The 25,759-nt window shown below is 47.7% G+C and overlaps 1 protein-coding gene across 9 annotated transcripts in view; it reads left to right on the top strand.

The window, feature by feature from the left end:
• PPIP5K1 (diphosphoinositol pentakisphosphate kinase 1) overlaps positions 1-25,759 on the top strand; it is a 316,383-nt gene that overhangs the window by 66,971 nt on the left and 223,653 nt on the right. For all 9 annotated transcript variants that reach the window (XM_075345881.1, XM_075345880.1, XM_075345875.1 and 6 more), the window contains 2 exons: positions 4,134-4,329; positions 19,215-19,305. In XM_075345881.1, coding sequence (XP_075201996.1) covers positions 4,134-4,329; positions 19,215-19,305 — 287 coding nt within the window. The remainder of the gene's footprint in view (positions 1-4,133; positions 4,330-19,214; positions 19,306-25,759) is intronic.

Below are 25,759 nucleotides of genomic sequence, written 5' to 3'. Positions count from 1 at the left end.
GGTGCACAGAAGCCTGGGGGTGCAGTGCACAGAAGCCTGGGGGTGCGGTGCACAGAAGCCTGGGGGTGCGGTGCACAGAAGCCTGGCCACCATCCAGGTGGCAGATCAATCAAAAATAGAAAAATCCAGCATTTACAAAATGAGTGAAATAGTTAAAACTTAACTTTCATGGTTCTCCATAAAAATAGAGGTGATACAAAAGTTATAAAAACATTGGGAAAAAGAAGACAGTGGTCTACGCGTTTCAAGCAGACAGCCCTGCTCTTAATCCTGACCATGACCATGTCATGATTTTAGAGCAGGGTTGCCTGCTTGAAACGAGTAATCATTTCACTTATTTTGCAGATGCTGGATATTTCTATCTATTTTTATTTTTTGATTGATCATTGCTAGTATGCCAGTTTTACGGCATCAAAGAGTTGCAGAATTTGCTTAGATGTGATTTTACTGAAAAATATTTTTTTATCATTGCCTAATATTAGGAGGGCTTAGGAAAGGGCATATGGTACACATCAAATTTACTTTAAAGCGCCACTCCAGCATCTTTTTTTTTATTTCATTTCAGCGCTGGAGAGGCAAGTGCCCTGCCCCCCTGTCTTATGCTCACTTGCCACTAACATCATCTGTTTCCAGCGTTGCTCCCAACGGTCTCCAGTTATTTGTGACCTGCTGGCAGCTCCAGTGTTTCATGGAGCGCGCCAGACATCACAACTCAATACAAGTCTATGAGAGTCTCGTTCTGGCTCTCATAGACTTTAATTGAGTCAGTAGTTGGAGTCACAATATGGTGCCACTGGAACCTAGCAGTGCTGAAAAAGGGTAAAAATGCCGGAAGGTAAGTATAAGACAAGGGGCAAGTGTATATCTGAGACTTTAAAAAAATAAAAAAGTAAAAAAATGTGCCCATGCACTAAGAAGCAGGTAGTTAATACCTTCCTGTTGTGCCTGATGCTATTCTTTGCTGATACAGAGAAGTCACAGACCGCTCCTGCCTGCGATTCAGCTTCTTCCGCTGACGTCTTGTCCACAGAGCAGCGGCTTCTCATCCTTTCTGATTTGTAGACGGTGCCGGACAGCAAACCAGCTATATAATACTAACCTAGGGGACGGTCCGATTCGATGGTGTCTTTTATCTGCCCTGCTGAGAGCCAAGCAAAGTACTGTAATGCGCAGGCCGAGAAAAGGTCAAAGAGCACCCGTGCATGTGCACTACAATACTACCTCAGCCACGCAGATCAAAGTGCGCCTGCGCAGGAGCGCAATGAAGGCCTCTCTGTGAATGACGCAGGACGCCTCGTGCACACAGTGCTGGGCAGGAGGACAGCGATCGCACAAAATGGAGGACCCGCCAGACAGAGAGCAGTGACACTCATCAGACCGGACTGCCCCGCAGGGGAGTATAATAAGGGTGTTTTTTACGTAATACAGAGCGGCCTGGGCTCTTATATACAGTATTCTGGAATGCCATATATCAGAGCTCACTGGTGGAGGCCACAGCTTATAAGGGAAAACCTGGTGACCGGTTCCTTTTAAAGAAAAGGCTGCTGGTATAAGGTGTGCCAAGCTCATTAGGAATGTATTGAAAGGGAAAAACTGTAAAGGCCCCGTCACACTAAGCAACATCGCTAGCAACATCGCTGCTAACGAACAACTTTTGTGACGTTGCTAGCGATGTTGCTGTGTGTGACATCCAGCAACAACCTGGCCCCTGCTGTGAGGTCGTTGGTTGTTGCTGAATGTCCTGGGCCATTTTTTAGTTGTTGCTGTCCCGCTGTGAAGCACAGATCGCTGTGTGTGACAGCGAGACAGCAACAACTAAATGTGCAGGCAGCAGGAGCCGGCTTCTGCGGAGGCTGGTAACCAATGTAAACATCGGGTAACCAAGAAGCCCTGTCCTTGGTTACCCGATATTTACCTTTGTTACCAGCCTCCGCCGCTCTCACTGTCAGTGCCGGCTCCTGCTCTGTGCACATGTAGCTGCAGGACACATCGGGTTAATTAACCCGATGTGTGCTGTAGCTAGGAAAGCAGGGAGCCAGCGCTAAGCGGTGTGCGCTGCTCCCTGCTCTGTGCACATGTAGCTGCAGCACACATCGGGTAATTAACCCGATGTGTGCTGTACTAGGAGAGTAAGGAGCCAGCGCTAAGCGGTGTGCGCTGCTCCCTGCTCTGTGCACATGTAGCTGCAGCACACATCGGGTAATTAACCCGATGTGTGCTGTACTAGGAGAGCAGGGAGCCAGCGCTAAGCAGTGTGCGCTGCTCCCTGCTCTCTGCACGTGTAGCTGCGTGAGCTGGTAACCAAGGTAAATATCGGGTTGGTTACCCGATATTTACCTTAGTTACCAAGCGCAGCATCTTCCACGCGGCGCTGGGGGCTGGTCACTGGTTGCTGGTGAGCTCACCAGCAACTCGTGTAGCCACGGTCCAGCAATCCCTGCCAGGTCAGGTTGCTGGTGGGATCGCTGGAGCGTTGCAGTGTGACATCTCACCAGCAACCTCCTAGCAACTTACCAGCGATCCCTATCGTTGTTGGGATCGCTGGTAAGTTGCTTAGTGTGACTGGACCTTAAGGAGGAGGAATTGTGCACACCCATAATAATATAAATATATTACTTAAATTAACACAGGCAATTAAAAACATTTAAAAAACAAAAGCAAGCAGTGATAGGTGTTGGGACACTCCTCGTCAGGCATTGATCTGCATCCAGTCATTTATTTGTCTAATTACTTTTTTTTATGTATTTATTTATGTAACTTTTTGAACAAGATCTCTTATCATAATGTAATTTTGCTTTGTGATTTATTTACATGCATCACTATTGAATCATTTGGTCGATATGTTGTATTACTGCTGTATTGGCTAATTTACCTGATGAAGGGGTAAAGCTTGTTGGATTATCATATCCGCCCCCTTAATGTTTTTGTTTTAAAATTATTTTAATCCTTGTACTTGCCTGTGTTTATTCATACAAATAAAGTAATATATTTTAGACTATGGGTGTGCACGATTTCTTTTCCTTAGAGCTCTTTCTTTTCAATACATTCATGTTTTTTGTAGCATACCTTTAACATCCATTTTTTTTCCTGTGCCCTTTATTTTTTTTTGTTTCTAAACTCATCAGAAAAATGTACACCTAATAAATTTGGCACATCATTCAGGGGCCCGTGCTGATTTCTAGTACAATACTAATGGTATCCTGATATATGGCTTGGGTAGCCCTTTCCAAAGTGAATATTCACTACCCCTCACTCCCATAATCCCACCCAACTCTCGGCAGTGATAGTGAATGACCATGAAGATTACTATCACTGTCGCTGGGCCAGAGAGTTGGGTGGTATTATGGGCATATTGAGCAGTGCATATTCAGTTTGGATTTACATACGCTTGACTAGCCAGCAGCCAACACCGAATTCTCCGGAGCTTACAGCAAGACACCCGAAAAAACTACAGCAATAAAATGTACAGATCTTGAAAGGGCCACCCAAACCTGATTTCAGGATACCATTAATATTCTTAGGCAATAGCGCCACTCAGAGGCACAATTGACTACACAAGGTATTTGAGAAAAGCCTTCTTTACGAGCTTTACATCGATGTGGCCACTATGCTGTGTAGTGAACCACCCCTTTAAATTATAGTGACTTTATCGGATGATATTTGGTGAAATGCTCTCCTGCTAAGCCTTTCCCACCTTTACAGAAAGCAGCAAAAGTTACAAAATATTTCTGCAACTCTGTGTTGCATATTTGCAACATTAAATGCCAGAAAGCTAGAGTAATCTACTTAATAAATTCTCCCATTGTTTTTTTTCTTCATGCAAACGAAATATAATTGACTAACTTATCCTCTATATCTCCTGTCACATATAATTTCATATACAGTATCTATATCTATCTATCTATCTATCTATCTATCTATCTATCTATCTATCTATCTATCTATCTATCTATCTATCTATCTATCTATCTATGTATCTATCCCTCTATCTATCTATCTATCTATGTATCTATCTATCCCTCTATCTATCTATCTATCTATCTATCTATCTATCTATCCCTCTATCTATCTATCCCTCTATCTATCTATCCATATATATATAATATATTAATATATTTGTCTTTGAAATGCAGCCTCCGGAGCGTCAGATTGTGGTGGGAATATGTGCCATGACCAAAAAATCCAAATCGAAGCCTATGACGCAAATATTGGAGCGCCTGTGCAAGTTTGAGTACATTACTGTGGTTATTATGTCTGAAGACAATATCCTGAATGAACCTGTGGAGAACTGGCCCATTTGTGACTGCCTCATCTCCTTCCACTCCAAAGGTAGTATATCCTGTGTAGTGCTGCATGTTGTGTTGTCGGCGCTCTTATTAGCGTGGTGTTGTCAGTGCTCTTATTAGCGTGGTGTTGTCGGTGCTCTTATTAGCGTGGTGTTGTCAGTGCTCTTATTAGCGTGGTATTGTCAGTGCTCTTATTAGCGTGGTGTTGTCAGTGCTCTTATTAGCGTGGTGTTGTCGGTGCTCTTATTAGCGTGGTGTTGTCGGTGCTCTTATTAGCGTGGTGTTGTCGGTGCTCTTATTAGCGTGGTGTTGTCGGTGCTCTTATTAGCGTGGTGTTGTCGGTGCTCTTATTAGCGTGGTGTTGTCAGTGCTCTTATTAGCGTGGTGTTGTCGGTACTCTTATTAGCGTGGTGGTGTCAGTGCTCTTATTAGCGTGGTGGTGTCAGTGCTCTTATTAGCGTGGTGGTGTCAGTGCTTTTATTAGCGTGGTGGTGTCAGTGCTCTTATTAGCGTGGTGTTGTCGGTGCTCTTATTAGCGTGGTGTTGTCAGTGCTCTTATTAGCGTGGTGTTGTCGGTGCTCTTATTAGCGTGGTGGTGTCAGTGCTCTTATTACCGTGGTGGTGTCGGTGCTCTTATTAGCGTGGTGGTGTCAGTGCTCTTATTAGCGTGGTGGTGTCAGTGCTCTTATTAGCGTGGTGTTGTCAGTGCTCTTATTAGCGTGGTGGTGTCAGTGCTCTTATTACCGTGGTGGTGTCGGTGCTCTTATTAGCGTGGTGTTGTCAGTGCTTTTATTAGCGTGGTGTTGTCAGTGCTCTTATTAGCATGGTGTTGTCGGTGCTCTTATTAGCGTGGTGTTGTCGGTGCTCTTATTACCGTGGTGGTGTCGGTGGTCTTATTAGCGTGGTGTTGTCAGTGCTCTTATTAGTGTGGTGTTGTCGGTGCTCTTATTACCGTGGTGGTGTCGGTGCTCTTATTAGCGTGGTGTTGTCAGTGCTCTTATTAGCGTGGTGTTGTCGGTGCTCTTATTAGCGTGGTGTTGTTGGTGCTCTTATTAGCGTGGTGTTGTCAGTGCTCTTATTAGTGTGGTGTTGTCGGTGCTCTTATTACCGTGGTGGTGTCGGTGCTCTTATTAGCGTGGTGTTGTCAGTGCTCTTATTAGCGTGGTGTTGTCAGTGCTCTTATTAGTGTGGTGTTGTCGGTGCTCTTATTACCGTGGTGGTGTCGGTGCTCTTATTAGCATGGTGTTGTCAGTGCTCTTATTAGCGTGGTGTTGTCGGTGCTCTTATTAGCGTGGTGTTGTCGGTGCTCTTATTAGCGTGGTGTTGTCGGTGCTCTTATTACCGTGTTGGTGTCGGTGCTCTTATTAGCGTGGTGTTGTCAGTGCTCTTATTAGCGTGGTGTTGTCAGTGCTCTTATTAGCGTGGTGTTGTCAGTGCTCTTATTAGTGTGGTGTTGTCGGTGCTCTTATTACCGTGGTGGTGTCGGTGCTCTTATTAGCGTGGTGTTGTCAGTGCTCTTATTAGCATGGTGTTGTCGGTGCTCTTATTACCGTGGTGGTGTCGGTGCTCTTATTAGCGTGGTGTTGTCAGTGCTCTTATTACCGTGGTGTTGTCAGTGCTCTTATTAGCGTGGTGTTGTCAGTGCTCTTATTACCGTGGTGGTGTCGGTGCTCTTATTACCGTGGTGGTGTCGGTGCTCTTATTAGCGTGGTGTTGTCAGTGCTCTTATTACCGTGGTGGTGTCGGTGCTCTTATTACCGTGGTGGTGTCGGTGCTCTTATTAGCGTGGTGGTGTCAGTGCTCTTATTACCGTGGTGGTGTCGGTGCTCTTATTACCGTGGTGGTGTCGGTGCTCTTATTAGCGTGGTGTTGTCAGTGCTCTTATTACCGTGGTGTTGTCAGTGCTCTTATTAGCGTGGTGTTGTCAGTGCTCTTATTAGCGTGGTGTTGTCGATGCTCTTATTAGCATGGTGTTGTCGGTGCTCTTATTACCGTGGTGGTGTCGGTGCTCTTATTAGCATGGTGTTGTCAGTGCTCTTATTAGATTTTGTTACTTTTCAAAGCAAAATCTTTTTTAATAATTAAATGCCTCATGTCTGCTAATCAGGTAATGGATAGCTGTGCATGTAATAAGGGGTATCTAGTAACCGCCTTGATCTGTGCATTGTCACTATTTTTTTTAAAGTGGGTATAATATTGATATACAGACAGTACAAAATGTTGTGCCAAAACTTTTAATAGGGAGCAACATAAAATTATCAAAATAATGCCAAAAGATCAGTATGCAATTAAAACCCCACTGCTTAAAGGGAACCAACCAGCAGGATTTTCATGTCTCAAGTAAAGCCGGTGCTATACAGGCGCTAGGATGCTGAATCCAGGCAGTCCTTCAATTCTGAGATTGGATGTTTTATTACAATAATATTTGTAACGTTACAGAAATGCACTGTTGTTTGATTGACAGGTGCAACAGGGCTGGGATTATGGGGGTCGGGTCTTGTTATATCTTTTCCCCCCCTGTCTGCCTGCCTGGCATTCCTCCCACTGTCGCTGTCATAGACTTTAATTCCAGCACCTGCTCATTAGCATTTACTACTTCTTCAGCAAACTCTTCACTAAGATGGCATCAGAGTCAGTGCCCGCACATAGCACTATCTCCGGCGCCATCTTTATGTAGACTCTCTCTTCCGTTATTGGACTGATGGATGTGCGATGCGGGCGCATGCGCCCTTGCATTCTCAACTCTCATTGTGACCAAGGAAATGTACGCGGTCACAACAGAAGTTGAGACTGTCCCCCAAATCAACTCACCGGTCTCCTGTGAAGCATGCGGCTCGTCTTCTGGGTGCGGTCTGCGGTCATGTGCAGGGAACTGATCTTGGGGACGGTCTCCAATTCTGTGGTGACTGCGCGCACTAATGCTGTCACAACAAGAGCTGAGGATGCGAGTGTGCATGTGCTGCCCTCACATTGTCATTCATCAGTCCAATGAAGATAGAGAGAGTCTTCACAAAGGCGCAGGAGATAGAGATATGCTCAGGCACCAACTCTGACGCCATCTTAGTGAAGAGTTTGCTGCAATAATGATGAATGCTAATGAACAGGGGCCGAAATTGAAGTCTATGACGGCGGCAGGGGGAATAAGGCCAGGCAGGCAGACAGGAGCGGGAAAAGATTGCAAGACCCGACCCCATATTCCCGCCCTGTTGCACCTGTCAATCAAATAACAGTGCATTGCTGGAACTTTACTTGCAAATATTACTGTAATAAAACATCCAATATCAGAACTAAAGGTATGCTCAGATTCAGCATCCTAGCACCCGTATAGCACTAGCTTTACTTTACACATAAAAATCCTGCTGGTCGGTTCTCTTTAAAATAGTTGAGATGCTGTAAGAAAAACAGTCATGGAATGATTTGCAAATCTCTTATAGCCATATTTTATTCACAGCAAAATATAGAACACAGATCAGAAGGTGAAAGACATTTTTCCATTTCATTTGAAACACTTCTCATATTTACAGATTGATGGCAGCATCACTTATCAAAAATGTTACGACAGGACCGTGTCTGCCGCTGTATAGGATTCCCTCTTCTTTTTAGAACAGTCTGTAAATGTCTGGGCAGTGAGGAGACCAATTGATGGAGTTTTGGGAAAGGAATGTTGTCCCATTCTTGTCTGATGTTGGATTCTAGCTGCTCAACAGTTCAGGGTCTTTGCTGGATTTTTCATTACGCAATGCGCCAAATATTTTCTATGGTTGAAAGGTTTGGACTGCAGGCAGCTAGTTTATCACTCGACCACTTCTTCTGAGAAGCCATGTTGTTGTGATGGAGTTAGTGGGGTTTAGCATTGTCTTGCTGAAATATCCAAGACCTTCTCTGAAATAGACATTGTCTGGATGGGAGCATATGTTGTTCTAAAACCTCTATATACTGCTCAGCATTGATAATGCCTGTCCAGATGTGTAAGTTGCCCATGCCTTAAGGCCACTTTACACCCTGCGATATCGTGACTGATATCGCTAGCGTGCGGACCCGCCCCCATCGGTTGTGCAAGACGGGCAAATCGCTGTCCGTGGCGCACAACATCGCGCGGACCCGTCACAGTACTTTCCTGCCTAGCGACGTCGCTGTGACCGGCGAACTGCCTCCTTTCTAAGGGGGCGGTTCGTTCAGCGTCACAGCAGCGTCACTGAACCACCACCCAATAGAAGCAGAGGGGCGGAGAGGAGCGGGACGTAACATCTCTCCCCCCCTGCTTCCTTCCTCATTGCTGGCGGCCGCAGGTAAGGTGAGGTTCCTCGTTCCTGCGGTGTCACACATAGCGATGTGTGCTGCCGCAGCAACGAGGAACTACATCGCTAGCTGCAGCAGCAGCGATAATCGAGAATAGGGGGGCATGTCACCAATGAGCGATTTCTTTATCGTTCCTATGGGAGACCCAGACCATGGGTGTATAGCTTCTGCCTTCGGAGGACACACAAAGTACTACACTAAAAAGTGTAGCTCCTCCCTCTGAGCATATACACCCCCTGGATAACCAAATAGAGCCAGTTCAATGCTTTTGTGTTCAGGAGGCACACATCCACACATGCATTCTCATCTGATTTTTGGTTTTTGGAAAGAGTTTGAAGAAAAGCGGGTCCAAGCCTGGACTCCCGGCATGTCCCTTCTCACCCCACTGTGTCGGCGGTGTTGTTAAGGTTGATTTCAGGGCTGGAGCCTTACATGCCGCGCTCCTTCACCATCCCTCGGGCTCTGGCTTGAAGTGGGAGCCAGCACGGTTCTCCCTGCCTTGCAGGAGACCGGTCTCCATCCACAGCCCTTCAGGATCCTGCCGGACGGAGCACTCATCCCTCAGGGACCTGGCCCTGCGTCTCACAAGCTAAGTATCTGAGACGTTATTGTCGGGGGGTCCCTTGTACTTTATTGTTGGGGAGAGTGGGCTGTGTATCTGTTCTGACATTTCCGGCCGGTTCTCTGGTTTTCACCTGAGAACCGCGCCGATGGTGCCTGCGCGCCGGCCGCATCGTTAAATTTAGGCCCCGGCTTCGCCTGAGGCCTAGTTTCGATTTCACTGCCTCTGCATGTCAATCCTGCAGAGGGACAGTGCGGCTCCGCCCAGCGGCCGTTCGGCACAGGGGAGGGACACTCCTCTCTGAGGAAATATTCCCTCACCTGTATATCTCCTTGGCCCTCCGGATCCCGCTCTTAGAGTAGGCCCCGCCCCCTCTCCTCGCTCCGGCGCCATTTTATCAGCGTTCTCACAGCGATCGGCGCTGGCTGCAGCATCTCTCTGTGGGTCCGGGCTGTGGGATCTGGAGGGCACACAAACGGTCTGGTAAGCCACAACCTCCGGTTGTGGACCTGCTTATATACTCTCTGGGGGTCATCTGGCTCAGAGCCCCCACTTCAGCAGCATGTCTCACACGAGGAGCAAGGCTGCAAGGCTGTACTCAATATGCACTGCATGTAAGCTCGAACTACCTGAACCGAGCACATATCCACATTGTGATGCCTGCTCTAACATGGTGCCTCAGCCTGGAGTCTCATCCCCAGTGGTCCCTCCGGATGCTCCGGCTCCGGTGGCTGAACCCCCGGCTTGGGTAGAATCCTTCTCTAAGTCTATCTCCCAGTCTTTTGCCGACTCCATGGGACAGTTGTCCCGGACTCTGCTGAGCATGCATCAGCCCCCTTCTCAGGGCACCTCTGCTGCTACAGCTCGCTCAGCAGAGCCCACAGAGGATTCTTCATCTGGTCCCAGACCCCGTTCTCCTAAAAGGAGACGCAGGGTCCCCTCTCCTTCCTCGTCCCGCGGCTCTGATTCACGAGCTGACTCGCAGGACGAGGAGGATGCCTTTACTGGGGTCTCGGACGCTACCTCCATGTTCCCCATTGATCTGTCCGAAGGTGACGTAGATGTTAGTGAGTTGATTGCGTCCATTAATTCTGTACTGGAACTCAATCCGCCAGTATTAGAGGAGCAACCCTCTCTGGCAGAAAAGCACCAGTTTACCTTGCCTAAGAGAACGAGGAGTGTGTTCTTTAACCACTCCAGTTTTCAGGCCACTGTGACCAAGCCTAGGGCCTGTCCTGAGAAACGCTTCCCAAAGCGTGGTTCTGATGACCGTTTTCCCTTTCCACCAGAGGTGGTCAAGGAGTGGGCTCATTCACCAAAGGTAGACCCTCCGGTGTCTAGACTCTCAGCCCGGACAGTTGTATCAGTGGCTGATGGCACCTCACTTAAGGATTCCACTGACCGCCAGGTTGACCTTCTGGCCAAATCTGTATATGAGGCGGCAGGGGCCTCGTTCTCCCCATCTTTTGCAGCAGTGTGGGCTCTCAAAGCCATCTCTGCTTCTCTAGAGGAGATGCATTCCCTCACCAGGGCCTTTATGCCCGAAATGGTTGCCTTAACTTCTCAGGCTTCAGCCTTTTCATCCTATGCCACGTCTGCCATGCTGGAAGCACCGCACTGCGGTGGCTTCGGCTAATTCCCTCGCTATCCGCAGGATCTTGTGGCTTCGAGAGTGGAAGGCAGACGCTTCTTCAAAGAAGTACCTTGCTGGGCTGAACAACTGGATGAAATTATTAAGGAAGCTACTGGCGGGAAGAGTACTTCCTTGCCACAAACTAAAACCAGGAAACCTGTCCAGGGCAGGAACCAGTCGAGGTTTCGTTCCTTTCGTTCCTCCAACTGGTCGTCCTCTAAGCCCTCGGCCTCGTCCACTAACTCAGCCAAGGACCAAAAACCCAACTGGCGCACGAAGCCGCGTCCTCAGAAGACCGCAGAAGCTGCTGCCACTAAGGCAGCCTCCTCTTGACTATCTGGCCGCGCCAGCAACGTCCTTGGTCGGTGGCAGGCTCTCCCACTTTGGCGACGTGTGGTTTCAACACGTCTCCGATCAGTGGGTGCGGGATATCATCTCCCACGGCTACAGGATAGAATTCACTTCCAGCCCGCCAAACAGATTTTTTCTGTCAACTCCCCCCTGCTCCAAGGCCGCCGCCTTCTCTCAGGCCGTGGCATCCTTGCAGGCCAACGGAGTAATTGTGCTGGTTCCCGCCCGGGAACGGTTCAGAGGTTTCTACTCAAATCTCTTCCTAGTCCCCAAAAAGGACGGTTCCTTCCGGCCCATCCTGGATCTCAAGCTTCTCAACAAGCATGTTCCGGTGCGGCATTTTTGCATGGAGTCTCTGCGATCAGTCATTGCCTCAATGACTCAAGGAGATTTCCTAGCATCCATCGACATCAGAGATGCCTATCTGCATGTGCCAATTGCAGTTTCACACCAGCGTTGGCTACGTTTTGCAATCGGAGAGGAACATTTCCAATTCGTGGCTCTCCCCTTCGGGTTAGCCACGGCCCCTCGAGCATTCACAAAGGTCATGGCAGCAGTGGTTGAGGTTCTGCACCTCCAAGGGTTGGCAGTGATTCCTTACCTGGACGACCTTCTAGTCAAGGCTTCATCCAGTGCAGACTGTCAGCGGAGTGTCTCGCTCACTCTCGCCACTCTAGTCCAATTCGGGTGGCTTGTCAATCTGCCCAAGTCCACTCTGACTCCGACCCAGAAGCTCACGTACCTAGGGATGCAATTCGAGACTCTGCCGGCACTTGTGAAGCTGCCCTTAGTCAAACAGCAGTCCCTCCATCTGGCGGTGCGCTCTTTGCGGAGGCCCCGCCGTCATTCCATCAGGCACCTAATGCAGGTGCTGGGTCAGATGGTGGCGTCAATGGAAGCGGTTCCCTTTGCCCAGTTCCATCTGCGTTCTCTGCAGCTGGACATTCTCCGGGGAGCAGTATATCTCCACCACAGAGCGCAGGGCACTTGGACTCCGTCTGAATCAGCCCTCTCGATCAATGTGCTGGAAATCAGAGCTGTGCTTCTAGCTCTCTTAGCCTTTCACCACCTGTTGGCGGGCAAGCACATTCGAGTCCAGTCAGACAACGCGACAGCGGTTGCCTACATCAATCACCAGGGCGGGACACGCAGCCGCCTGGCAATGTTGGAGGTTCAACGCATCCTTCAGTGGACGGAGGACTCCAAGTCCACCATATCCGCAGTCCACATCCCAGGCGTGGAAAACTGGGAGGCAGATTATCTCAGCCGTCAAACCGTGGACAGCGGCGAGTGGGCTCTGCATCCGGCAGTGTTTCGGTCAATCTGCCGCAAGTGGGGAACTCCGGAAGTGGATCTAATGGCATCCCGGCACAACAACAAGGTTCCGGTTTACGTGGCTCGCTCCCACGATCCTCAGGCCTTTGCAGGGGACGCGCTGGTTCAAGATTGGTCCCAGTTTCGTTTGTCTTACGTGTTTCCCCCTCTAGCTCTCTTGCCCAGAGTCCTGCGCAAGATCAGAATGGAGGGCCGTCGGGTCATCCTCATTGCTCCAGACTGGCCCAGGCGAGCTTGGTACCCAGACCTGCTCCATCTGTCCGTAGAGGTGCCCGTGGCATCTCCCGGACCGTCCAGACCTTCCCTCACAAGGTCCGTTTTTCCGCCAGAATTCTGCGGCTCTCAGATTGACGGCGTGGCTCTTGAGTCCTGGATCTTGACGGCTTCTGGTATTCCTCCTGAAGTCATCTCCACTATGACTCGGGCTCGGAAGTCTTCCTCGGCCAAAATATATCACAGGACCTGGAGAATTTTCCTGTCCTGGTGTCGCTCTTCCGGCCATGCTCCTTGGCCTTTTTCCTTGCCGACCCTCCTGTCCTTTCTACAGTCCGGTCTGCAGCTAGGACTATCCCTCAATTCCCTCAAGGGACAGGTCTCGGCTCTGTCAGTGTTGTTCCAGCGGCGTATCGCCCGGCTGGCTCAGGTGCGCACCTTCATGCAGGGCGCATCTCACATCATTCCGCCTTACCGACGGCCTTTGGATCCCTGGGACCTTAATCTGGTCCTCACGGCTTTGCAGAAACCCCCCTTTGAGCCTCTTAGGGAGGTTTCTTTGTCTCGTCTTTCACAGAAAGTGGTCTTTCTAGTGGCCATAACTTCCCTCAGGAGAGTCTCTGATTTGGCTGCGCTCTCTTCGGAGTCACCTTTTTTGTTTTTTCATCAAGACAAGGTGGTTCTCCGTCCGACTCCACACTTTCTCCCTAAGGTGGTTTCTCCTTTCCACCTTAACCAGGACATTTCCCTGCCTTCCTTTTGTCCGGCTCCTGTTCATCGCTTTGAAAAAGCGTTGCATACTCTGGATCTGGTGCGGGCGCTTCGGATCTATGTGTCTCGCACCGCTGTTCTTAGGCGGTGCACCTCTCTTTTTGTGCTGACCACAGGTCGGCGTAAGGGCCTCTCTGCTTCTAAGCCGACCCTAGCTCGTTGGATTAGGTCGGCCATTTCCGATGCCTACCAGTGTACTCAAGTGCCTCCCCCGCCGGGGATCAAGGCACACTCGACCAGAGCTGTCGGTGCCTCTTGGGCTTTCAGGCACCAGGCTACGGCTCAGCAGGTCTGTCAGGCTGCCACTTGGACTAGTCTGCATACCTTTTCGAAGCACTACCAAGTGCATGCTCATGCTTCGGCAGATGCGAGCTTGGGCAGACGCATCCTTCAGGCGGCTGTCGCCCATTTGTGAAGTTAGGTTTCACCTACTTCTCAGTTTTCTGTTTATTCCCACCCATGGACTGCTTTGAGACGTCCCATGGTCTGGGTCTCCCATAGGAACGATAAAGAAAAAGAGAATTTTGTTTACTTACCGTAAATTCTTTTTCTTATAGTTCCATATTGGGAGACCCAGCACCCTTCCTGTTGCCTGTTGGCAGTTTCTTGTTCCGCGTGTTATCACCGGCTGTTGTTGTAGACAGAGGCTCTGGTTGTTCCGGTTCTTGCTCTATCTCTACTTGTGGGTGGCTGTTCTCCTTCAGCTTTTGCACTAAACTGGCTATATTTGGTTATCCAGGGGGTGTATATGCTCAGAGGGAGGAGCTACACTTTTTAGTGTAGTACTTTGTGTGTCCTCCGGAGGCAGAAGCTATACACCCATGGTCTGGGTCTCCCAATACGGAACTATAAGAAAAAGAATTTACGGTAAGTAAACAAAATTCTCTTTTTTGAACGTTTTTGTGACAATTCAAAATCGCTCATAGGTGTCACACGCAACGACATCACTAAAGCGGCCGGATGTGCGTCACAAATTCCGTGACCCCAACGAGATCGCTTGAGCGATGTCGCAGCGTGTAAAGCGGCCTTTAGGCTCTAGTGCAGTCTCATACTATCTGAGATGCAGCATTGTGAAGTGTGCACTAATAACAAGCAACATGATCCATCTCCTCTTCAGTAGAGCTCAGTGGATCAGTTCGGCGGGTTCATCCAGGGTCTAGATAAAGTTTGGTTTGGGAACCGGACTTGACCTGAACCACAATGGAAGTCACTGATTGGGCAGTTCTGGTCTCTGCCCACATGCAGCCAGCCATAAACACATCACTTCAGGGGAAGGGTGGACAGGGTTTTTCCTTCTTTTTTTGTACACACTACACTACATGAACCCTGTTGTTGAACAATTCAGACACTGCAAGCGGCTCGCACTAGTTAGAGCACTGAGCGTACCCGAGCACAGCGATGATCGCTTGAGTGGTCAGCATAAGTAAAGCGCCCAAACTCCTAACCCATACAGGTTGGCTGATCTCTACTCTTGAGTCCACAGGCATCAGTGGTTTCCATAAAGAATTTCCGCCATCCATTCTAAATGAAGTTTGTACAGTGAAGACTGCAGCTTTTCTGGATTGTGTTGATATCTGTCTTTGAAAGAATAAGCTGTCACTTGTATTTGTGGATTGCATTGAAAACAGTTTAGTCAAAGAAGCATTCCTTAGCTCATGCAGTGTTTTGCTTGACCGAGTCATGCCTGTTTCAACCCATTCACCGTAAATTCCTGACCGGGCCAATTTTTTCAGTTCTGACCACTGTCGCTTTATGAGGTTATAAATCTGGAATGTGTCAACAAAATCCAGCATGCGTTTTTTTTTTTTTTTGCCCAAGATGCGTTTCTGTGAAAACTGGCTGCATCTTTGTGGTGACCGCAAGGATACAATGTGCACACATGGCGTTATAGCGCTTGACATTCTGAAGGCAGCAATACCAAATATGTGTACTGTGTTTATTTTTGTTTTCACATAAATATATGAATTAATTAGTATAATATTTTATTCATTTTTTATATTTATTTTGTTATTTTTGTATATATTTTTACAATTTATTTTTTTTAAAACTTTTTTTACTTTTTAATTTAGTCCCAGAATGGGATATCAATTTTCCCTGCCTTGATCGCTGATCTAATACTCTGCAATGCTTTTACATTGCAGGGCATTAAATCAGTGACTGGCACCCTGGCAGAAGGCATGTCAGGTCCTGCCCAACACGTACCTGGGTGACTGCTGCCATTGTTTGGCCCGGGGTCACCATGAAGACAGTGGAATCAGAAAAGTTAAATGCCCACTATCTGTGCCAGCACCGATCATGGGTGTTACAGCAGGGTGTTAGCTAAGATACATAGCTGACACCCTCTGATGATCTTGCCGGCTCCGCTTTTGCAGTGCCGCCTGTGGATCCATAGGTCACAAGCATCCGACATTGACTGTCTGCATTGTCCCTTGTGCACGTGGATTTTTTGAGAATCTCTGAATCTTTTTATGACATTTTCTACTATAGATGGTGGGATAATCAAAGTCTTTGCAATTTTACAGTGAAGAACATTTTCCTGCAATTATACCACAATTTTTAGATTCAGTTCCAAGATTTGGGAATCTCTGACTATCTTTGCTTCTGAGAGACACCGCCTTTCTAACTTATGTTATGCTACTTAATTTAAAAATGACCCTCCAGTTGTTTTTCATTAGAACCACTTACTTTTCCAGCCTTCGACTTGCTGCCATCAATTTCTAAATAAGTTAATATTTTAAATGAAATTAACAATGTCAAACATTGAACCTCTGATCTGTGTTCTATGTTCTGTTGTGAATAAAATATGTCTGTAAGATATTTCCAAATCATTGCTTTCTTTACATTATCACAACGTCCATACTTTATTAGATTAATTTGGTTGTTATTGAGGTGGAGCAAAGTTATTGCCAAGAACGGAAATGTTGTTAGATTCATCAATACCTAACAAGCATACAATTTTTATGTATGGCTATCCCCCAATCACTAAGATATATGAAAACATTGAATATTTGTCATTTAGAATGCATTACTACTATATAGAATATACCGTATTTTTCGTATTATAAGATGCACTTTTCCTCCCAAAAATTTGGGAGGAAAATGAGGGGTGTGTCTTAAAATCCGAATATAGCTTACCGGGGGGGGGGGCTGTCTTTGCAGCGGCCGGTTGCCTGTGGCTGCGTGCGGGCAGCGGGTGCCTGTCGGTGTCGGCTCCCTCTCTGTCCTGGAGGCTGGCTGCCCCTCTGTGCGGGTGGGAAAGCGGGCGGGCAGGCGGCCTGCTGGCTGCCACTCTGTGCGTGTGTGCGGGCAGTGGTTGTGCGGACTGCGGTGACTGTGCGGTGAGTGTCCCAGTTCAACTGATGGTGCTGGGAGTCAGTGCGTGCGCAGATGGATCTCTTGGATGACAGCTCCATCTGCGCACGTGCCGCTCCAGGAGTCAGTGCATGCGCAGATGGAGCCCTTGGATGAGAGCTCCATCTGCGCATGCGTCGCTCCAGGCGCCATCATTTGAACCGGGACCGCGGACACTGGGACACTCACCGCATCGGCCTGCTCCACTACTGACCCGCTGCTGCCACCGCTGATGCTGCCACTGACCACCGCTGCTGCTGCCGTCATGGATCAACCGCTATTGCTGCCATCACGGACCAACCGCTGCTGCTGCCGCCACGGACCCACCACTGCTGCCAGCACAACCTCTGCCTCCTTTGACCCGCTTCACCACCACTGTTGCCCCCCTCCGGTAAGACAATACCGGAGTATAGGATGGATCCCATTTTTATTTTGTTTACCTTTTTTATCTCTAAATTTGGGGTGAGTCTTATAATCTGGTGCGTCTTATAAAACGAAAAATACGGTACTTATAAATTAAAGGTACTTTGTGCATAAATTGGCTAATTCATTTGAGCCCACCTGCCATGACAAGGCGACCTTTCCCAGATAGAACTTAAACCTAATATTTATCAAACCTGCTTCTCCCGGGCTAAAGGGCTGCAATTTAAGGGACTTGTAAGGATCCAGAACTATTTAACAATAGCCTTGGGGTATGTGCATACGTTATGTGTTTGGTGCAGAAAGTTCTGCACCCTTTCTGAATCTCATGGCAGGAAAAATGCAGGGGTTAACACCCACATTTTTGTCTTTTCTATGCATTTTTTATGCTTTATTACATTCGTTTTTGGTGCAAATTTTTCCCACTCATTAGTATGAGTGAAATCTTTAGCAGAAAAACTAAAAGAATTGATAGGCTGTAGAGTTAAATCTGCACCAAATCTGCAAGGAGAAAATAAGCAACATGTGCATGAGACTTCAGGGTTCTCACTTTGCTGGCATCCGGAAATTATGACAAAAAAAAAAAACACAACAAATCTGCAACGTGTGCACAGGCCCTTAGGTTGATAGGAGTAGTGCTCAATCAGATATCGAGGCAGTCACCACCTCCGATAGTATCTACAAAAACTGAGCAGCTCTTCTGAACAGAATAAAACAAGTGTGAACAAGTGCAAACTGCGGTGACTGCATAGTATACAAACAAAAGAATACAGCAGCGCTCTGTGTGGGCTTCAGTGTATGCTTTGTTCTGTTAGGCTAGGTTCACATTTCCGTTTTAAGTCCGTCAGGTCCGTCAGCAACGGATCAGTTGTTTTTTAGATGTCAACTGACGCAACGGATGTGTTTTTCACATGATTCCTTTCACAGGAATCATGTGAAAAAACTCATCCGTCGTGTCCGTTACATCCGCTATGCGTCCGTTTTTTGACGGATCAGTAATGATCCGTTTGTGTTTGGGACAGCCCAGTGGGTGTGCCAAACCTGCTGGACATGCTCAGTAGAGCATGACGGAATCCAGCTCTGGATTCCGCTGTAAGACAGATTATGACGGAATCCAGCACCATAGACATCCATTACAAGCTTGACGGATGGCGACTGATTCCTGCGCGGCGTGTTAATTTTGACGGCCAGAAAAACGTTACATTCTGCGTTGCTCCCGCTCGGCGGTCAGTCAAAAGATGACTGACCGTGACGTAGCGGATGCAACGCAAGGTCATCAGTCGCAATCCGCCACTAATACAAGTCTATGGGACACAACGGAATCCGCTAAACGGATGACGTTGTTTACCATGGCCGCGGATTGTGACTGATACATTTTAACGGAAATGTGAACCTAGCCTTAGAAGGTGCAGGTCAGTTTTTAGTTTTAGTAATACACTATTAGAGGTGGTGGCTGGATTTATATTTGATGGAGCACTCCTCCCATTAGTCTAAAGGCCCCGTCACACACAGAGATAAATCTTTGGCAGATCTGTGGTTGCAGTGAAATCATGGACATATTGTTCCATTTGTACACAGCCACAAACCTGGAACTGATTGTCCACAATTTCACTGCAACCACAGATCTGCCGCAGATTTATCTCTGTGTGTGACAGGGCCTTTAGCCTTTTGGCTACATGGCCATGACATCTGCAAACAAGGTTCATTGCAGTACAAAAAACATGAATACGGTTGTATTGCAACCTTGAGGAACTGAGAAAATGTCATGGCCATAATTTCCATGTAGGCCTAGCGTAACAGTGTTCTTAATTTGCGCAGGATCCTACCTGCCCTTTAAATTTGTAGATTGTGCAAGACATCAATGTTGGTCCCGAACGGCCCATTTAAAGGCAGTGACCTTTGAGTACTGGGAAATGTAATGTCTTGTTCTCAGTTTAATAATAAATTGTTTTTTGTGGCAGTGTAACTAACAATCTCCTTTCTTTATCTGTAGGATTTCCGCTGGATAAAGCTGTTGCTTACTCAAAACTTCGCAATCCATTCTTGATCAATGACTTGGATATGCAGTATTTTATACAGGACAGGTATATTATTGCTACCTGCAATCTTTTATTGATATGTTAATCACACTTTTTATTTTTGCTATAGTCTTTTGTAGACCATTAAAGGGTCTATTGGTAACCTCATGTTACCATCAGCCATACATGGCACAGGTGTGTGGATTGGCTTTATAGGAGACCATAATTTTCACTGTATATTGGAATACAGTAACAGTATTGTTGCATTATATGGTACAAGCGATCTGACGATTACATAGCCGAATCTCCTAAGTGAACTAAAAAAAATAAATTAAAGTTTTGCGAACATTAAAAATTTAAAAAAGCCTAAAAATTGTAATCACCTTTATCACTTGTTAAAAGTAAAGATATAGAAATGTCAGATTTGAGATTTTTGTTCAGTCCCTGCAAATCTTCAATGAAAATTTAGTAAACAAAATTATTATTTTTTTCACCACTAAAGTAATAAAAATAATCTGGATAACATTGGTATTTTTGTAATCATACTAGGTTATTTTTACCACAAAATGAAAACCATAAAAAAATTGTAATAACGTTTTCATTTTCCGCAATTCTACCACACTGTGAGGGTTTGTTTTTTTTCTACCATTTCACAATATGGCTGAATTAATGTTTTTATTCAAAACTAGTGATGGGCGGACTCGCAGATACCCGTGATCGGCAAGTCCAAGAGATTCTGGGCCCAAATCCCGGTTTGGGCCAGAATTGATCCTGGATATCTGGCTGGACACCGGTCCCCATATAAGTTTCTGGGGACCAGAATCCGGCTCTTTAAAATGGTAGTAGAAGGGATAGGGGGATTGGAGCAAGCACGTTATACTTACTGAGTCTCCCACGCTGCTCTAATGTTACTTCCGGGCCGCTCATTATCTCTCATGCATATGCACTGCTTCCCCCACCCACCAGCAGTACCCGTGTCTCTGGTTGCAGTCAAACGTGCCCCCACCATGTGTCACAGTGTGTCTGACTGCTTTCAATCAGAGACGCTGTCTGTGTGTCTATATTGCGGTAAAAATAAATATAAAAATTCATGTACGTTCCCCTCCCATATTGTGATACCCAGCACAGATAAAGCATACGGCTACAGGCTGCAGCCCCCAGCAATGCCTTTAAGTCAACAGCTGGAAGCAGGTATTTTCAGGCTGGGGAGATACAGGTTTATTGGACCCCACCAGTCCAAGAAGAGGAGCCTGCAGCCGCCCAGGAGTGTTGCATCCATTAGATGCGACAATCCCGGCACTTTATCCGGCTCATCCCAATTGCCCTGGTGCGGTGTCAGTTTGGGTAGTAATGGGTTAATAGCAGCTCACAGCTTCCACCAATCCCTAGCTTAGTTATGAGAGGCATCTCTGAGATCCCCTACCCACCATTACTAATCTTTAAGTGAAAATCAATAAGCACAAACAGCGAAAAAATCTTTTATTTTAAATAATATACAAAAAAACACACCCTCTTTCATCCCTTTATTAACTCCTAAAACACCCAGGTCCAATGTAATCCACACAAGGCCCCACGACGATTCCAGCTTGGCTACACATGAAGTGACAGCACACAGTCATAGAATATGACCGCACGATGTGAGCTTAAGGCAGAGAATGAGCCGCTGCATGTCATGTTCTTTGCCCGAGCGATGTCTCTTCAGATGTAACAAAGCCGGAATCTTAGTGGGACCTCATGTGGATTACATCGGACCTGGGTGGGGTTAATAAAGGGGTGAAAGATGGTGTCTCATAGACTTCTCCCATTACTAATATAGGGCAACCCCTTATTTCTCCGATTGCAACTGCATTAAGGCAATCGGGATGAGCCAGGTAAAGTTCCTGGGCAGCTGCAGGGTGCTATTTTTAGGCTGGAGGGGCCCAATAACCGTGGACCTCCCCTGCCAGAAAATACCAGCTCCGATCTGTCTGCTTTATCATGGCTGGGTATCAAATTGGGAAGGAAGTAACCACAAGCTGTGTTTTTTTAAAAAAATATTTATTTAAATAATTGAGAAAAAAAGCCACATGCATGTCATCTTATTTTTTTTTTCAGTAAATAATTTTTATTAAATTTAAAGTCAAGGTAAACAAATTCTTGTTTATCACAAACATAAGAACGTAGCAGTAGTGATGTTGAAACATAGCCAAATATTCGGTTCGTTTAGGAAAGTGTCATATCAAAAGAATATACACATAAAGATGTGACATCAATGCTTGTCAAGTAAAATAAAATATATAATGTATTGTATAAAAACTTGAAAATAACATTTGTCAAAGACATTAATATAGAATGTAATTTTATAAAAACATTGTGCATACCAACATTAATTGTAAAGACTAACCATAAATCAGAGAAAAAAGATAAAGGAGGAAAAGAAAGAAAAGAATAAAAGAGGGGTATGGGAAAAGGGAGGATTATGAGGGCGTAGGTAGGGTGCCCATAGAGCTCCCTCGCAGAGATAGACGCTTCTACTCGTATATAGCCACTATTAGCTACATATCGGATCCTGTAGGGGGGAAGAGCCAAGAGGCACAGTCCGAGCCCTCCCGGAAAAGAGTCCAAGATAGCCAAGTGCCAGCATATTTATCCCATTTGTCACTATCGTCTGCCATCAGGGATTCCATACACTCTAATCTACAGTATTTTTTGGACTATAAGACGCACCGGACCATAAGACGCACCCTGGTTTTAGAGAAGGAAAATAGAAAAATAAAATTTTAAGCAAAAAATGTGGTCATGACACACTGTTTGGGGCTAGGATCTGCTGTTGACACTATTATGGGGTAATGTCCCCAAATTCTCTACTAAGGTACCCCATCCTGGTAATGATCCTCCTGCCTTATATATATGTCCCTCATCCTGGTATAGCCCCATCTTGCCATATACTGCCATCCTGGTATGTACTCCCATCCTGCTATATGCCCCATCCTGGCATATGGCCGCATCCTGCTATATACCCCCATCCTGGTATGTGCTCCCATCCTGCTATTTACTCCCATCCTGCTGTATACCCCATCATCCTGCTATATACGCCATCATCCTGCTATATACGCCATCATCCTGCTATGTACGCCATCATTCTGCTATATGCTATCATCCTGCTATATGCCATCATCCTGCTATATGCCATCATCCTGCTATATGCCATCATCCTGCTCATATGCCATCATCCTGCTCATATACCCCCATCATCCTGCTCATATACCCCGATCCTGCTATATGTCCTGCATCCTGTGGCACAAACAGAAAAAAAATAAATAAATAAACGTTTATACTCACCTTTCCTTGCTCTACGCAGCGTCGCTCCTCCTCCGTGCTCGGGTTCTTTTGAACTCCAGGCAGATCTGGACTTATGCAGTCTGGAACTTCCCATCACTAGTCAAAACTATACATCTTACCACACAAAACAAGCCGTCATACGACTGCATGCATGTTATAGTCCTTGAAAGATTAGGAGGGAAAAGGAAAAAATCGAAAATTGGCTGCTTTGTAGTGGGATTAATATGCTGTACATGCCCAACATAGACTTCCGAGGCAGTCCTTATTCTGTGTTGTCAGAGTGATAGGTATGTGGTCAAACATTGTACAAACATTTTTTTTTCTTTGTCGCTCCATTGGGAGACCCAGACAATTGGGTGTATAGCTTCTGCCTCCGGAGGCCACACAAAGTATTACACTTAAAAGTGTAAAGCCCCTCCCCTTCTGCCTATACACCCCCCGTGCCTCACGGGCTCCTCAGTTTTTATGCTTTGTGCGAAGGAGGCTGACATCCACGCATAGCTCCACATCTTAGTCAGCAGCAGCTGCTGACTATGTCGGATGGAAGAAAAGAGGGCCCATAACAGGGCCCCCAGCATGCTCCCTTCTCACCCCACTCTGGTCGGCGGTGCTGTTAAGGTTGAGGTACCCATTGCGGGTACATAGGCAGGAGCCACATGCTGTTTTCCTTCCCCATCCCTTAATGGGCTCTGGGTGAAGTGGGATCCTAATCGGTCTCCAGGCACTGGGACCGTGCTCCCTCCGCAGCCCCTGGGGAATCTGCTGGACAGGAGCCGGGTATCGTCAGGGACAAGGCCCTGCTACTGTGAGGTACTCTGTGTCCCCGTGGGGGACCGCGCATGGAGCGCTTGTGCCATACACACTGCAGCACTGCTGGGTGTGTTAGTGCGCCGGGGACTACCGCGCCGACCGCGCTTATTTGCCGGCCGCGCTTATAACTTTAGTCCCCGGCTTTTGCGGCCTAGTATCGCATATTCCCGCCCCCAGGCCTGCCAGGCAGGGGAAGGGCGGGACGCTGCACAGAACGTCAGCGCTGAGGGCTGGAGCATACTTTGTATCCTCCTCCCCCCTCACTCAGCACAGTGGGGCATCAGATTCCCGCACTTTCTAGGGCACGCCCACGGCCCCCTCCTCCCCACAGAACGCCGGCAGCCATTCCTGTCAGCACTTCTGACGCTGGAGAGGAGAGACAACACGGCTCTGGGAGGCCCAGGCAGGGAATCTGGTGATCACACAACCGCTTTGAGCGGTCGGTAAGCAGCACCTGTGGTGCTGGCCCCACTGAGTGCCGAAGTGTACATATATATATATGCTTATATGCTATACATTTACACTGTACGGTCGCACTGTTGATTTTTGGCTATATACCCTCCTGGATTGTACTCAGAGGAGACAACAGCATGTCGCCCGCAAAAAGCAAGGGTGCCAAAGCACAGGCTTACTTTGCAACCTGTACCTCATGTGCGGCTATACTACCGGCAGGTTCCACCGACCCTCATTGTGTGCAATGCTCGGCCCCTGTGGCACTTACTCAGCCGGAGCCTCTGCTACTGGTGGCCCAGGTGGAACCACCTGCTACCACTGTCCAGGTGACAGGGACGGAGTTTGCAGGATGTGCTGACAAACTGTCTGAGAGTATGGATAAATGGTCTGCTAAGATACTAGAAGCCTTACAGTCCAGACCGGTGACTCAGGCCCCGGGCACTGTTGAATCATTGACCCCAGGCCCCCCTCAGTTGGAGCAGCAAAGTGCTCCTGGGGTGACTCATAGGTCCCAGGGTGAGGTCTCTGACACGGACCGCAGTCCCAGGCTGCCTAAGCGGGCTCACTGGGAAATTCCCTCGACTTCATCACACTGTTCAGGGTCTCAGCAGGAGGACTCTCTGGATGATGAAGCGGAGGTAGCAGATCAGGATTCTGATCCTGAGGCCGCTCTCAATCTAGATACACCTGAAGGTGACGCCATAGTGAATGACCTTATAGCGACCATCAATCAGGTGTTGGATATTTCTCCCCCAGCTCCTCCAATTGAGGAGTCAGCTTCTCAGCAGGAGAAATTCCGTTTCAGGTTTCCCAAGCGTACATTGAGTACGTTTCTGGATCACTCTGACTTCAGAGAGGCAGTCCAGAAACACCGAGCTTGTCCAGATAAGTGCTTTTCTAAGCGCCTTAAGGATACACGTTATCCCTTCCCCCCTGACGTTGTCAAGGGCTGGGCTCAGTGTCCCAAGGTGGATCCTCCAGTCTCCAGACTGGCGGCTAGATCCATAGTTGCAGTGGAAGATGGGGCTTCACTCAAAGATGCCACTGACAGACAGATGGAGCTCTGGTTGAAATCCATCTATGAAGCTATCGGCGCGTCTTTTGCTCCAGCATTCGCAGCCGTATGGGCACTCCAAGCTATCTCAGCTTGTCATGCGCAGATTAATACAGTCACACGTACATCTGCTCCGCAAGTGGTGTCCTTAACCTCTCAGGCGTCGGCGTTTGCGTCCTACGCCATTAATGCTGTCCTGGACTCTGCGAGCCGTACGGCGGTAGCATCCGCCAATTCGGTGGCAGTCCGCAGGGCCATGTGGCTACGTGAATGGAAGGCAGACTCTGCTTCCAAAAAGTTCTTAACCGGTTTGCCATTTTCTGGCGACCGCCTGTTTGGTGAGCGATTGGATGAAATCATTAAACAATCCAAGGGAAAGGACTCATCCTTACCCCAGTCCAAACCAAACAGACCTCAACCACGGAAGGTACAATCGAGGTTTCGGTCCTTTCGGTCCGCGGGCAGGTCTCAATTCTCCTCGTCCAAAAGGCCTCAGAAGGATCAGAGGAACTCCGATTCATGGCGGTCTAAGTCACGTCCTAAAAAGACCGCCGGAGGAACAGCTCCCAAAGCGGCCTCCTCATGACTTTCGGCCTCCTCACACCGCATCCTCGGTCGGTGGCAGGCTTTCCCGCTTTTGCGACGCCTGGCTGCCACAGGTAAAAGACCGTTGGGTGAGAGACATTCTGTCTCACGGTTACAGGATAGAGTTCAACTCTCGTCCTCCGACTCGATTCTTCAGAACATCTCCGCCCCCCGAGCGAGCCGATGCTCTTCTTCAGGCGGTGTGCACTCTGAAGGCAGAAGGAGTGGTGATCCCTGTTCCCTTTCAGCAACAGGGTCACGGTTTTTACTCCAACTTGTTCGTGGTGCCGAAAAAGG

The sequence above is a fragment of the Anomaloglossus baeobatrachus genome, chromosome 4, assembly GCF_048569485.1.
Source record: "Anomaloglossus baeobatrachus isolate aAnoBae1 chromosome 4, aAnoBae1.hap1, whole genome shotgun sequence".
NCBI classification, from domain to species: Eukaryota; Metazoa; Chordata; class Amphibia; order Anura; family Aromobatidae; genus Anomaloglossus; species Anomaloglossus baeobatrachus.
This window is presented reverse-complemented; position numbering and strand designations above follow the sequence as displayed.